Raw genomic sequence first — 13547 nt, forward strand, 5'->3', positions numbered from 1 at the left:
AAAAGACAAATCATTACACAAGACATTTACGAGCAAAGAAAAATAACTCAAACCATTTTATTTTTCCATAAAAAGATTTTCTTTATCAAAACTGCATTCACATTCCTTCATTCCCAGAACAGATCAGGAGGAATTGAGGCTGCAGAAAAATTAAAATAATCACAAAAACAAAATCAGCAGTCCGATTCAGAAAGTGTGGTTTGTTGAGGGTCCTTCAATCGACAGGAGCAGCCAGCACAGTGTCCAGAGCACTCTGAGCATCATTTATCTGCTGCTGCAGTCTCTGCTTCATGGCTTCATTCTGGGCTTTCTTCAGCATGTCCTGCATGTCTCTGATGGCCGCCCGGTACCCCGGGGCGTTGTGAAACACTCGGATGGCCTTGTCGCCGCTGCACACCAAGAAGCGTCCGTTAACGTCAAATCTAAGGTCGTTGATCGCCATGCTGTGGACGCCGTGCATTTCCTCCTCCAACTTGCCGCTGGCAGCGTCGTACATTGCCAAGTTACAGCCGTCACTGATGGCCACCACTCGGCCGTCTGGAGACAAGGCCGTCAGGCTCCCTTCAGATGACACACAGGGGACAGTCTTCATGAGGTAGGGATCCTGCTGCTTTTTGTACTCCACATTCGTGTTCCACAGCTTCCATGTGCCGTCTTTAGAAACAGTCACCATTCTGATTAAAAAGAAACGATAAAAAGAAAGCAAAAATTACATGACAGTGTTACACTGCATTTTAAAAAGAATAGATGGTTGGTAGCTTAGTTGAACTGGAAACAGCAATGATGAAAAGACCATGATATTGTTTCTGAGACAAGTTTGACTGTTTGACTCTACCCCTCAGTCTAGAGTGACTGATGAGACCAGACTGCGTCATTGTTTCTAAAAGTCTTAGTTTCTGTCCATCCATAAACACACAGCCCTGGAGTTTTCAAACTAAAATGGGGACGGTGTCATTTCCAAAGTTCTCTTTATTTCAGGGGCTTGATAACTCTGGAGTAGCATGGACGACAGGCGTAAACATTGCAATAGTGATGTGTCTTCAAGCAAAAACATAGTGGTGTGGCTGTAGACTTGGTTTCAATAAGCACTTCGGAAGCCTTTGTTACCTGTGAGAGTCATTGGAAAAGGCAAATGAGTGAACTCCGGCAGAGTGACCCTTCAGGTCGAAAGCTCGCGCCACCTCTTTGAACTCTCCTCCTTTCCCGAAGCAAACCTCCCACACCTTCACGTCAGGAGTGAAGCCACATGATGCTACAAACCTGAGCACAGAGATGAATGGCACAAACAATTACATCTCCACCAAAGTCACATACAGGGTTTCTCTCTTGTAGAAACATTTACCTAGTGATAGTAAGCGTCACAAATTACCTGGCATTAAAAATGTATACACAGTGACACAGTTGTTCAGGGGGCTCATGATGAATTTAATTACATGTGCTTTTATTCAATGATGGAAGACACAAAACAACCTAATAAGGTGGGAGAATAAGTGTCATATTTGATTGCTCCCTAATGGATCTTTGAGTGGAAGGTTTGAGGTGATGGAAGGAGGTGGGATTTAGGACTTACCGGCCACATGGGGAGATGGTAGCATAGGAATTGTTAATCTGGTTAGTGTTGATAGAGGCCAGAACTTCTCCTTTCAGGTCCCAGATGTGGATGCTGGTGTCAACGGAGGCGCTCATAATGAATTTGCCTGCACAGAGTAATGTTTACATGTTGGCCTGGCAGATTCATCTGGGCAAAGAGTGTCTACACTAAAAACTAAACAGAAATGCCCATGGTATCTTTGTTCATTACTGGCTTAAAACACAAATAATATGTAAAAAAGAAAAACTACAAACTCATTCGTTCTGTACCTGTCTCTGCGATGCCAATGTTGAGGATGGGGGCCTTGTGTTTCTGTGGGAAGTCCTCAGGTGCAGCTTTGAAGGTGAAAGTGCCATCATCCTTCTTGATCATTTTGAAGATTCGAATGGCATCTCCATTGTCCAACCAGGTGATGAACGCTCTACAGTGTCAGAGGAAGTGGATTTAATCATGTGACTGTATCTTAACATTACCCCCAGATGAACCAATGGCAGAATTATACTCTGGTAATCTATATCAATGGGTAATTCAGAGAGTGAGACCTGGAGTCCGGGCTGAAGCGGACCAGTGTGGCATGATCCAGGTCCACATTGGCCCTCAGACACTTGTGTTCCCGGTCCTGGAAGTCTTTGGTGCTCCAAATGCGCACAGTGCGGTCGTCAGCGCAGGAAGCCAGGTATTTGCCATTACTGCTGAAATCAAGGCACGTCACATTGCCACTGTGGGCCTGGAAAGAAAGGGACAAACACACATATGCTCAAAGATAAAGAGAGATAAAGATGCAAATCTTTAAAAATGGATCACCGATACACTCAGTTGCCAGTTAATTGAGTCCATCTTGATAAAAATGGTGAAGCCCTGTGAATTGAAGAATTACATTTATACCCCATTATATCAATGACTAAACAGAATAGAAAACAGGACCCTTTTGGATCTCTGACGCGTCTTTATTGTCCTCAGAGGCTCTTACAATGTGTGTGTGTGTGTGTGTGTGTGTGTGTGTGTGTTGTGTTACAGTGTCAGTGAGAGATGCGGTTTACCTTCAGTGAGGAAGCCAACAGTGGATGGCTGAAAGTGTGTTGTGAGGCTTTATCCTTACGACTGCGCTGCTTCTCCTGCTTCGGTTTCTTGGGTGCAGTGCCCTTCACAACACTGGCCTCAGCTGGAAGACAAACAAGGCACTGATGAACACTGTCAGTGTGTCACTCATGATACCACATCATGACCACGGAAACTGATGGAAATCTAAGGGATTCTGTTATAAAAAAAAGACCTTAAATGCCAAAAAAAACAAAGCTTTGAAATTTTACTCCTAATCCAGTAGTATGTGTTGAAACTTGTGTTTCTTGCACCGTTTATATTTCAACTTAAAAAACAGGAAGAAATACTGTTATTGTAGCATGTGCAAAACTTTGGACACCCTCCTAATCAAGGATTTTGTTTATCAACTGCAAGAGATCTCACAGCTTGGAAACACTTCAGGCTCTCTGCCAAAAGGTGCAAAGTACTGATTTAGGATTACACAATTCTGCTTTCTACATTTTTATTTTCATAAAATACAATACAAGTATTAAGTATAACATCTTAATCATGAAAACCAACCCATTAATCTATTTGTGTCTGCAATTAATACCAAACACGAACAGCTGAAAAAATGTGCAGTGATAAAAATAGTTGGCTCAGGTTTCTTTGCCTCGTTCTTTGCTCCTTGTCTTGTTCAGTAGATTGATTTTGTATTTACTTTATTTTCAATGCTTGATAACAATAAACAGATACAGGTTTCTCCATATTAACAATGAATGGCCATAAAGCTGTCATCCCATTGGTCAGTCGGTGCAACATGTGTTCATTGGACGATCCTTGACAGTCTCCAAAGTTGCTTTAGCTTTTCGTGGGTCGTGTGTGTCAATGAATCACAGACATCACAGACACACTCCCACCACTGACTGTCTGTCCACGGTGCTTGTGAGTGGCTGCAGCCGCGGAAACGTCCCGCAGCGTCGGGCAGTGACGGGGAGCGGGTCGGTGACTCACCGCTCCGGGGACTAGCTAGAGTTACGTTAGCCCGTCCGATCGCGGCTCTTACCGGCAAACTCCGCCGCCTGCTCCGCTTCCTCTCGTATCTCCTCCTTCCGCTTGCCCACGGCCAGCGCCACCAGCACCACCAGAGCCCCCAGTAACAAGGTCAGGGCGACCAGAGCAGCCGCCTCCATGTCCAGTGCTTTCTGCCACGTACCTCTCACCGCTAACAGCTAAGGCAGCTTCAGACCTGCTACCACCACTGGGCGCCTGTGAGACACTGCGCATGCGTGCCAAGCTACTTCGTCTTATTTCCTCCTGTATTTAAACAGAGAATACCGGCCCCTACAGGACTGGAGTGGCGCTGCAGCACCTGGACAATAGTTTGTGGTTCTTAGATGCTGATTAAATATTAATTTTGAGCTTTTGTCTTGGGAACAAGCGTGTAACTCCAAACCTGTAAAAGTGTAGCTCTTTATCAGTTGAATAATAAATAATAAATATCAGTCCCCTAAACGTGCCGGATTGTTTTTCATCAAGATTAATTTATTATTCTGAGAAAACAATGAAAATGATTTAAAAAAGGTTCAGAAAAAAAAATTGTGGATTCACACCAAAATTTATTGAATTCTTCCCTGACCCACATCTTTCCACCATGTTCCGAGGTAATCTGTCCTGTAGTTTTTGCGTAATCCTGATAGCAATCAAATAAACAGATAAATACATCCCCTTGGAAGAGGTAAGGTATCATGTTTGATGAGAACATGCTGGTTGTTAAATTATTTATGTAATTTTCACAGTTTAAAAATGGATACATGTGAAAATGTGTACACTAAAAATGACAGAATTGTAGAGTAGTAATTTTTTCAGATAGATTGTAATAAACATAAGTCACCCTGTTTAAAAAAAACTGAATATGGTTAAAACAGCTACACAAGCATCAGACCAGGGTCTGGACCCTTTTCATAGGTCACATGGGGCTCATGGGAGGAAAACAAGAGTAGGACCTTGAAAAGTTGAATGTGTTCTTATTCGAACATTCATGTTCAAAATTCAGTTTTTATTCTTTCAAAATAAATTCATCAAAAACTGCATAAGATACTGTCCACTTTTCACAAGAGGTGAATCTCAGAAGGGAAAATAAATAACTGATTCAATAACTGACATCAATCGGTCAACCACCATTTTTGCTTGACAAAATTCTTCACCTCAATGTGCAAATAAGTCATTAAATACGACCAAGATCCCTGCATCATCAGTGAGAATTACCAGCAGGTAAGGGTTTCCAATTTAAAAGATTTGATTATGCATCAATGTGGTGTAATTTATTGGAACGGTGATATTTCAAAAGTGGGGAGAAAGTGTTGTTTCACAGACATTTGAAAGGAAGAAAACTTCACCATATTTATTAAGGTACATCTGTATTAACAGTAGTTAAAAGTAAAATGTTCGAGTCAATGCTGTAAGGTTGGTTATTTTTTAGTAATCTAACAAGACTTCAGAGCCTGGGAGGTAAAGAGAGGTAGTCTGGCACAAACAAACATGTCTCAGGATGTAAAGATGAGATACAGATCACAGGTTGTTTTCACAGGCATGAAGTTGAAGAATTGGCTTTGGTTCGACAGCACAAATTAAAAGTAGTCATCCTTATTGTATACTGACTCAGTAATTACATCTGTGTTGGCAATCGCTACCAAAACAAGGCTGCCCACATGAGGACTCTGGGAATGCTTGTAATGACAAAGTATGAAACAAGAACACAAGGGCCTCCACTAACTACATTAAGACATTTAATAAGTTGCCCTTAAGTGGAGAAATTCATCACTCATGTACAGGGTCAGATATCCAATTAAAAAAATAATTTATAATGCACACGACTCGTAACTTTTTTTACACTGCAGCGTTGTGTACCTTATCTGAATCAACTGTGCATTTCACCCAACTCAGACTCATTTAGAGAATGTACTCAAATATTCAGAGACATACAAACCAGCGAGCGCTTCACGTAAAAAAATAAATGTTTGAGCCAAGGCTCCATTTCATTGTCTGACTCCACTTTCTCCTTAAGACGAACCAATTGGAGTGTCCACATACTGTTAAAGGAAAAAGAACTTTGGATATGCTTTTTGTTCAGAATCAAACTATTCAATTGTCTGTTCTTCCTCTTCAAGTAATGTACATTGTTCTGGGTTCTATCTCTTCACTGCTACGTCCCCTCACTGGGTCATGTAGTCATTCAGGCAGCATGAACTCAGCAAGCTGGTGTGCTCTTTCTAACTCCTCTGCAAACAATGTTTAGGGCCAGCACAATCCCACTGGAGGAGGTGTAGGAGGCAGAGTGGATGGTGGTAGCCTGGTTGGGGGTTGTTGAGCTTAGAACAGAGCAATGTTAGCCAGGTTAGCCATAATAGCAGCAGCAGCAGAAGTCCCCTGAAAGCGGTGATCGACACAAGTACCAGGCTACTTCTTCCTGTTGTGTTGTCTCCGCGCCTGCAGCCTCTGCCGTGCCCCAGATGGCTTAGTTCCAGCTCCAATAGAGAAGGAGGGAGTTGCTGGAGACCCTGATTTTTAAAAAGAAAAAACACAGGGGGGGGATATCATTTCTAAGGAACATTAAACTGTATTTTTTATTCGTTCTACCGCTAACCATGAATATTCATTGCTAGTTGACTATGTTAACTAGCACCTGAATTTTGTAAGTGATTGCATCTAAAAACTTTTCATTGGTTATATTTTGGGATGCTCTCTAAAAATGCACAATGGTCATAAGTTTTGTTTAGCATCTCCACTGCGAGACTCCTGAAACAAAGGTAGTGATCAAACTGGATGGTAAACAGCAAGTGATACCAGGGTCCCGTCAGTTTTGGGATCGACAAGACACCTAGGGATCAGAGTTTTCAAAACAGAGGTGACGTCACCGCATTAAAGACATACCAAATGGAACAGAGTTGAAGCCTTGGACAGGAGTTCCAGGACTTCCAAAGGGAATTGGACCTACAGCAGCACTCTGGCCAAAGGATGGGGTAGACGTCCCTGCAGAGAAAGCACCACAAACCTTGATTAAACTTAAACATCCGAGGATGAAAATAAATTTCTGCTTGGATAGAAACAAATGACGGTCAGTTATGAAACACTAAACAAATAACAGTCTAATCAAGAGGATATTTATGAAATGAATCCCACTGTAGAACCCACTTTAAATAAGCAAAACATTAATCCTTACCAAAAGCTGATTTGTCAGCAGCAGCAGCCCCAAAGTTGAACCCTCCCATTTGCGGTGCAGGATTATTGGCCACTGGTGTTCCGAACTGAGGGCATGGCATAGCAGCACCAAAGTTGAATCCACTGGGTGCTGGCTGAGATGGGCCGGAGGCAGCTGGCTGAGGAGCAGCATTACCAAATGTGAATGTGGCTGAGGAGGAGCTCTGAGTCTGGGTTGCTGCACCGAAGCTCGGAGCAGCAGGGGGTGCAGCCGGGGGAGCAGTGGATCCACCAAAACCAAAACCAGTGGAACTAGCTCCAAATGCGGGTTTAGCTGGGGTCCCAAATGTAGCTCCTGTGGTGGCAGCAGCAGACCCAAAATTGAAAGAAGCTTGGGCGGGGTTAGGGGCAGGTGTGGATGATGCTGCGTTGCTTCCAAAGTTGAATGGTTTTGGTTGTGCTGCTGAGGAGCCAAAATTTGACTGCGTCGCTGTCGGTCCAAAAGAAGACTTCCCAAAGGGGAATGTGGACTGGGTGGGGGCAGTAGCAGTGGTGGGTGCAGCATTGGCCATGGCAAAGCCTCCAAATGAAGCAGTGGTTGAGTTTTGGCTGGGTGCTGGCTGACCAAAGGCAAATGCCTTCTGGTTGGCAGCTTGAGGGTCCGGCTGCGTGGCACCAAATGTGAAGCCGCCATTGCTGGAGGTTGTGGTAGCAGCAGCAGCTGGGGCAGGTGCAGCTGCAGCTGTGGTGGTAGCAGTTCCAAACTGAAATGTGCTCCCTGTATTAGGGGCCTGCACTGTGGCTGAGCTGGTACTTGTTGTAGATGGTGTGGACCAGCTACCAAAGAGGGACTTCACACTTGGTTGGGTTGCAGGTTGTGTGGTGGTGGTGATGGCGCTGGTGGAGACTGTTCCCGTGAGGGGGTTGGTCAAGCCAGGAAAAACCGATGGGGCAGCTGTGGTGCTGCTTGTTGACACACCAAACATTGAGGATGTACTAGTTGCAGAAACTGCAGAGACTGGGTTGGTGGTTGTGAGGGTGGCTGGTTGTCCAAAGCCAGTGCCTGCAGTGGCACCTCCGAAGATGGGCTTGAAACCTTGGACAGGAGGTTTGCTCTCTGGAACTGACGTAGCTGACGCGGATGTGGTGGTGGTGACAGCGAAGATGGGCTTGAATCCTGAAGCCAGCAGAGGGTTTGTGTTACTCACTGACTCAGAGCTGCTGGCTGGGGCGTTGGCAGCAGTGATGGGGTTAGAGGCTGTAGGAGCAGAGAGGGTGCTGCTCTGGCTGGCCAGTGCGAAAAGTGTTGGTCCTATTACAGGTGGGGTGCTGCTGGAAGACTTCATGACCTGACTCAGGACCTGAGTGAAGGCAGAGGGCTGCTCCACACCAGCAGTGGAGGACTGAGACGGGTATGCAGGGGGAGGCCTTTGGGAATCCACTGCAGTTGTTACCTTCAGGTTGAAGCCACTGGGTTGCACTGGTGTGGTTGACACAGACACTACAGACAATGTTTACAATTAGGGAGAGAAAAACAGATGGAATTGATCAAACATATGACAATAATCAATAGGTCATGAAATATAGGAGATGCTTTGGATATCAGATATTTAGAAAGTAAACCCTAACTTGAAAATACTAACAAAACAAAGAATAAGTAGAATTAACAATATATTATATTAACAACGGACCCTTTTTAATCAATATATTTTAGGATTTTTTTTAACCAACTTAAGCATGATATTAAAACAATACTTCGATATATTTACTTTTGAGTTTAATTTTTGGATTAAAGAGTGAATTATCAGCACATAGGAGATGCTAAATACAAAAAATTGTTAACCCCTTGATATTATTTGTAAAAAAAACTGTAGCATCAACCTGATAAAAATGTATTATTAAAATCACAATGGGAAACTGTTCGCTAATCAAGATTAAAAATAGTGAACTGTGAAAAGAAATGTTCTACATACGCTAGATTACAAATGGTGACAAGGAATTGACATCTCATAGAAGACGACTTTATACAGGTTGTGTATTTTGTAAAGATGACTTTAGCGTACCTATGGTTGGGCTGGCAGCAGGTGTGGAGCTAGCAGGAGTGCCGGCCTTCATCTTCAGAGCCTCCAGCAGTGGGTTGGAGGCTGCAGGTGCCGTACTGACACTGCTGCCTGGACTGGGATCCAGGTTGATGACTGGGATGGCAGCGCTGGAGGCTGTAGGCAGAGGAGCTGCGAGAAGGCTGCTCAGGGTGGTGGTGGCGGTAGAGCTGGTAGAGGAGGCGGTGGTCTGGCTGGAAGTGGTGGTTGGGGGAGCGACAGACTTCTCTGGTTCTGGAGCTAAATAAGGACAAATCAACAGAACTGACTCAGGGCTCATCTAATCAACAGCCATGTGAGACTGGTCAGGTCTAAAAATGCTGGGTGCAGCAGCACGATAGTATTTAACAGTTCAATTAATGAATCTGTCACTCCTCCAGCATTTGTATCTTATGCATGAATGTTTAATTTCTGTGGTTGCGTCTACTCACCAGGTGTCTCCAGGACCTTCTGGATCTTGCTAATGGCAGCCTTTTTCTCTTCATCCAAGTCTTTCACAGTGATGCTGTAGCCAAGCTCTGGAGGCGGGGGCTGCCATTCAATGAGCACAGAGAGTGAATTAGAGATATTCAGATCAATCTAGCACATCACATAAGCATGAGTTTAAGGAAGCTTGTAGTTTGGCAATATATCGCTTCTTACCAGTGAGATCTGATCGTCACGGTGGCTGGGCACCAACTGGATCTTCCTTTTTCTCTTCCCACCACTACCAGTAGAGTCTATTGAGGTAATGACGGGGACCTTTGGGACTGTGGTCAGTTTGGCTGCAACATCATCATAAAATGATACATTTAAATCATTGAACTTTAATTTCAATATATAACAAATAAATGTCTATGTCTGTGCAATGCCTTCCATACATGACTTACAAGTAGCAGGTGCCTTGTTGGATGCTGTCTGCTCTGACCTCACAGAGAATGCTGCGCTGGGGGACTGTCGGTCATCCTCTCTGATAATGAAAAGATAAGTTTAAGGAAATGTAATATAATGTTAAATGTGGATGACTGGACCCAGCAGGAAATCAGCAGACACATACCTGGCTCTTTTGGCGACTCCCTCTGGAGTCTGACAGCGAGAAGATCCAGGGCTGGAGAGAGGGGAGCTGGGTGTTGACCGTTTCTTCCACTGTTCATGTAAACATGGAGATAAAGCCTTAACAACTCCACTTAATCTCTGCAGGGCCACATGCAATATAATGCAGCAGGTAAGACGTACCTGGCTAAGGCCTAGTGATGAACTGTAGGAGCTGTTTATGGGGTTTCTCCTGGTGCCTGGGGTTCCTCTAGGGGCATGGGCCCCACTGCCAGAGCTGATGGAGGAGGTGCGAGACCTCTTCATGATGGAATCCTCTGCCAGTGAGGACATCCCTCTTTTCAGGCTTCCTGGCCTGGAGAGGTGAAGGGGAAGCATATCAGCCCACATTTAGACAGCCACACTATACTTTGTGGAGTGCTACTGCCTTAAAAAGTCAGTGAAAATCAAAGACAATATTTGAACTTTTAACTCACTTAGGGACCAACTGTGACAGTGTCCCATTGGGCAGAAGAGGCTCAAAAGCAGAGTGGGCACTTCCTTCACTGTCATTACGTCTGGGGAAATAAATATGGAAAACAAACATGTTAAATAATTTATTATTTACACGTGATTTGAATACCTGGATTTTTGGGAAAACACATTGCTGAAAAAATATTGAGCCTAAAACAGAAAACAGCAAAGAAATCTTTCAGCAGCTAAACATCTTTGGAAGAATCTCTAAACATAATCTATAAACTCCACTGTAAATGTATAAAGCCAAATCTATTTTGGGTGCTTTTTCCCTCTGTTTTGTAATTCTGTGGTATTTGTTATGTCATCCATAACATAACATTGTTAGCTGAGAACTACATTTGAACATGAGTGATGTGTTCATGCTTCACAATAACAGCCAATCACATTAACCCAGGTTGAAGACAGACTCTGGAGGTGGACAATGTTCAAGGAAAGCGCTCACTTGGCTACTTTCGGTAGCCGATTTACACCTGCAATAACGTTTTTCCTCATTCAGAAGCTGTGCATGTAAACAGATGGAAATAAGGTCAACGATAAGCTGTCTAAATCCTGTGCAAACCTCTCTGCCATTACCAAGATGACATTCTCTCTTGAATAAGATTGAAATCAATGGAGCAAACCGACCTGTATGTGCTCTAATGGTCAATCATGCAGAGATAGCAAAAGCCAAAAAACACTGACCAAAAACTGAATGAGTGAGTGATTTTGGCTTGTGTATACTTTATGTAAACTGTTACTTGAGTAAGAGGTAAGAACAAAGATCAGTGATCAAAGTAAATCTTCTTAAACAAACAATACACGCTGAGACAGACAGGCTGTTTTAGCTTGGTACCTTCTTTTGCTTTTCTGTTCAGTCGTGAGGCTCTTGTCCTCATCCTCCACTTCTCTCTTGCGACTTTCCTTCAACACCTTGAGGACACTTTCTCTGGAGCAAGGGTCTGCAGGGGCCCTGGGAAGCCTGGCACAGCTTAGATGGTCCAAACTAAAAATAAAACAGGACATGGTTGAGCTTTTGTCAATGTTAACTTTCAAACAGCATCATTGCTGAAGGCTGAAGAATAAATTGATCCTTTAGTCAATAAATGTCAAAACCCAGATTGCTCTGTCTGGCTAACAAACACTTCAAAACACAAAGAGTCAATTTAAATAATAGAAAATGGAGCAAGGCAGCAAATCCTCACAACAATAATGCAACTGATAAAAATCCAGCGAGGCATGATGGATTATCTGTTTTGAGCAGACTTCCTACACTTGAAAATGGTTCAGAATAAGGTCATATACATGTGTTTTATTCCTAGATAATGGACAAAACAATAAAAACACAGGCATGATGGCAGACTATGAGCTTGCATCAATGTAGAGACCTGGGGGTGCTGTGGTTGGGCCTGGCAATCTTCACAGTGACGGGACTGAGGGCGGCCGGCGAGTTACGAGGGCTGAGGATGTTTTTCTTTCTGAAGCCGTCCCACCCGACAGGAGGTAAGATGCCCACTGACGAGGCGCCCGGCTGCTGCAGTGGGTAGTGACGCTGGGGGGTAATGGTGAACCTGCCCACTTTACCAAGTGGCTCCCTGCGGAGGAAAAAAAAACAGTATGATGAAAGAGTTGATACACAAGAAGTATATGTTCTTCACCAACACACACCTAGATCATACAGAGGCCAAGTAGTGACCTCAGCCGTCCATATATTACTCAGTGATTCCAGCACTAGACCAACACAACCGTCAGGGGGCAAGTACTCCTGAGGCGTGTGTAGGGTGGGATAGAGGTCCATATCACAGAGTAACATGCAGAGGGCTGAGGTCAATGATGGAGCTACACGATGCTTCCCCTTTAGGCCATATATTCTTACAAGTATGCTGAAATAATGAGGTGTGCAAGTGTGTGAGTCCATTGCCTTCTTCTCCACTAAAAGGAGCCTCAGAGGACCATTGTACCACTTAGTGCATCTAACTATATTACAGCCAATCATATGAGCAAGGTAAGGTGAGATGTTTACAAATCACACTTGTGCTACACGTTACTTCTTGTGCTACATATTATGGATCATCTTAAACTGTGGATCATCACATCAACCAGGTATTAACCTTTGTTTACCCGTTAGTGAACAAAACCCGCCAAGAAGCTGGAGCGTTGTGATTTGAACGCCATGGACAGTTACTGCCTCCTAATGGCTCAAGACGTTATAACGAGATTTGAACACAAACATACCCAGCGAACGACAGCCTCCTGTTGGGGGTATAGACAGCATGGTTGGGTCTGGAGAGCTTCTCCCGCAGCAGCTCTCGGGGGTTTCTCGCAGCCCTCGGCCTCCCCGGCTCAGCCGTGGGACTTTCGGGTTTTCCAATGTAGCTGCCCATGAGGAAATCCCGGGGACTGAACAGAAACGAGTCACTTGCTAAAGCTTCCCCTCGATAAATCCCGCTCTCGCCGGGCCTTTGTCTGAAATGTCCCACTGGTTCCCGGTGCTCGGCTCTGTCGCCGCTGCTCCTCGTCCTCCCCCGCGCGGCCACCGACACGCCGGTTACCCCCCAACCCAGCAACCAGCGCCGGAGCACACCTGGGGCGTTCAGTCCAGCCCGCGGATTCAGGCCTAGCCTGGCGGGAAGCGGTCCTCCGCTGTGGTAGTAACACACAATACAACAAACTGCGATAATTAAAGACGCGTAAAGAAAAGTAGGAAAATAATAAAGAGCGAGACCAATTACGCCTAAAAAAGAGAGAAGCACTAAACGTTTCTCTCTAGGTGACATGGCGGCAACGCGCCGCCGGAGGACTCTCATATCCCATCATGCTGCGCTTCTGACACGGCTTCTTCTTCTCTTGGTGTTTGGGCTTTGCTGCATGAGCGCCACTTGCCGGACTGGAATCGGTATTACACATAGACTGATATTACAACGAGGAGAAACTCATCTAAAACCCTTTCACATCAAATTTAAAGGTCCAGTGTGTAAGATTTAGGTGAAAGGGATCTACTGGCAGAAATTGAATATAAAAAAATCCTAGTGATGTTTTCACTAGTGTTTAATCATCTAAATTATACAACTTGTTGTTTTCTTTAACCTAGAATGGGCCCTGTATATTTAGAT

The 13547-nt window shown here is 44.4% G+C and overlaps 2 protein-coding genes across 3 annotated transcripts; both read right to left on the reverse strand.

Moving 5' to 3' along the window:
- Positions 1 to 33: 33 nt before the first annotated feature.
- Positions 34 to 3886, reverse strand: tbl2 (transducin beta like 2). 2 transcript variants are annotated; one of them, XM_034606699.1, is made up of 7 exons: positions 3678 to 3886; positions 2632 to 2753; positions 2134 to 2318; positions 1861 to 2012; positions 1571 to 1697; positions 1108 to 1260; positions 34 to 674 (listed from the first exon to the last, which is right to left on the reverse strand). In XM_034606699.1, exons 1-7 carry the CDS (start codon positions 3802 to 3804, stop codon positions 215 to 217), a joined length of 1326 nt encoding a protein of 441 aa, XP_034462590.1. In that variant the 5' UTR covers positions 3805 to 3886; the 3' UTR covers positions 34 to 214. The 2 variants fall into 2 exon arrangements, with proteins under 2 accessions (XP_034462590.1, XP_034462591.1); XM_034606700.1 differs by having other exon boundaries at positions 2632 to 2754; positions 3682 to 3885.
- Positions 3887 to 4717: 831 nt separating this feature from the next.
- On the reverse strand, positions 4718 to 13320 carry pom121 (POM121 transmembrane nucleoporin). Its single transcript, XM_034606908.1, has 13 exons — positions 12670 to 13320; positions 11823 to 12029; positions 11291 to 11440; positions 10419 to 10499; positions 10126 to 10297; positions 9947 to 10035; positions 9780 to 9859; positions 9553 to 9674; positions 9342 to 9441; positions 8875 to 9150; positions 6834 to 8312; positions 6545 to 6643; positions 4718 to 6171 (listed from the first exon to the last, which is right to left on the reverse strand). Exons 1-13 carry the CDS (start codon positions 13239 to 13241, stop codon positions 6071 to 6073), a joined length of 3528 nt encoding a protein of 1175 aa, XP_034462799.1. The 5' UTR covers positions 13242 to 13320; the 3' UTR covers positions 4718 to 6070.
- Positions 13321 to 13547: the final 227 nt, after the last annotated feature.

The sequence above is a fragment of the Hippoglossus hippoglossus genome, chromosome 14 (genome assembly GCF_009819705.1).
Source record: "Hippoglossus hippoglossus isolate fHipHip1 chromosome 14, fHipHip1.pri, whole genome shotgun sequence".
NCBI lineage: Eukaryota > Metazoa > Chordata > Actinopteri > Pleuronectiformes > Pleuronectidae > Hippoglossus > Hippoglossus hippoglossus.

Bases quoted from the DNA above. Each gene is read 5' to 3' on its own strand.
- tbl2 (XM_034606699.1), bottom strand. From the start codon at position 3,804: ATGGAGGCGGCTGCTCTGGTCGCCCTGACCTTGTTACTGGGGGCTCTG. The intron at 2,013-2,133 runs GTCTCACTCTCT...CTGACACTGTAG, and splicing joins CGCTTCAGCCCGGACTCCAG to AGCGTTCATCACCTGGTTGG. The intron at 1,698-1,860 runs GTACAGAACGAA...TACTCTGTGCAG, and splicing joins CATTGGCATCGCAGAGACAG to GCAAATTCATTATGAGCGCC.
- pom121 (XM_034606908.1), bottom strand. From the start codon at position 13,241: ATGAGAGTCCTCCGGCGGCGCGTTGCCGCCATGTCACCTAGAGAGAAA. The intron at 10,036-10,125 runs GTACGTCTTACC...TTACATGAACAG, and splicing joins CATCACTAGGCCTTAGCCAG to TGGAAGAAACGGTCAACACC. The intron at 9,151-9,341 runs GTGAGTAGACGC...GTCCTTATTTAG, and splicing joins GAAGGTCCTGGAGACACCTG to CTCCAGAACCAGAGAAGTCT.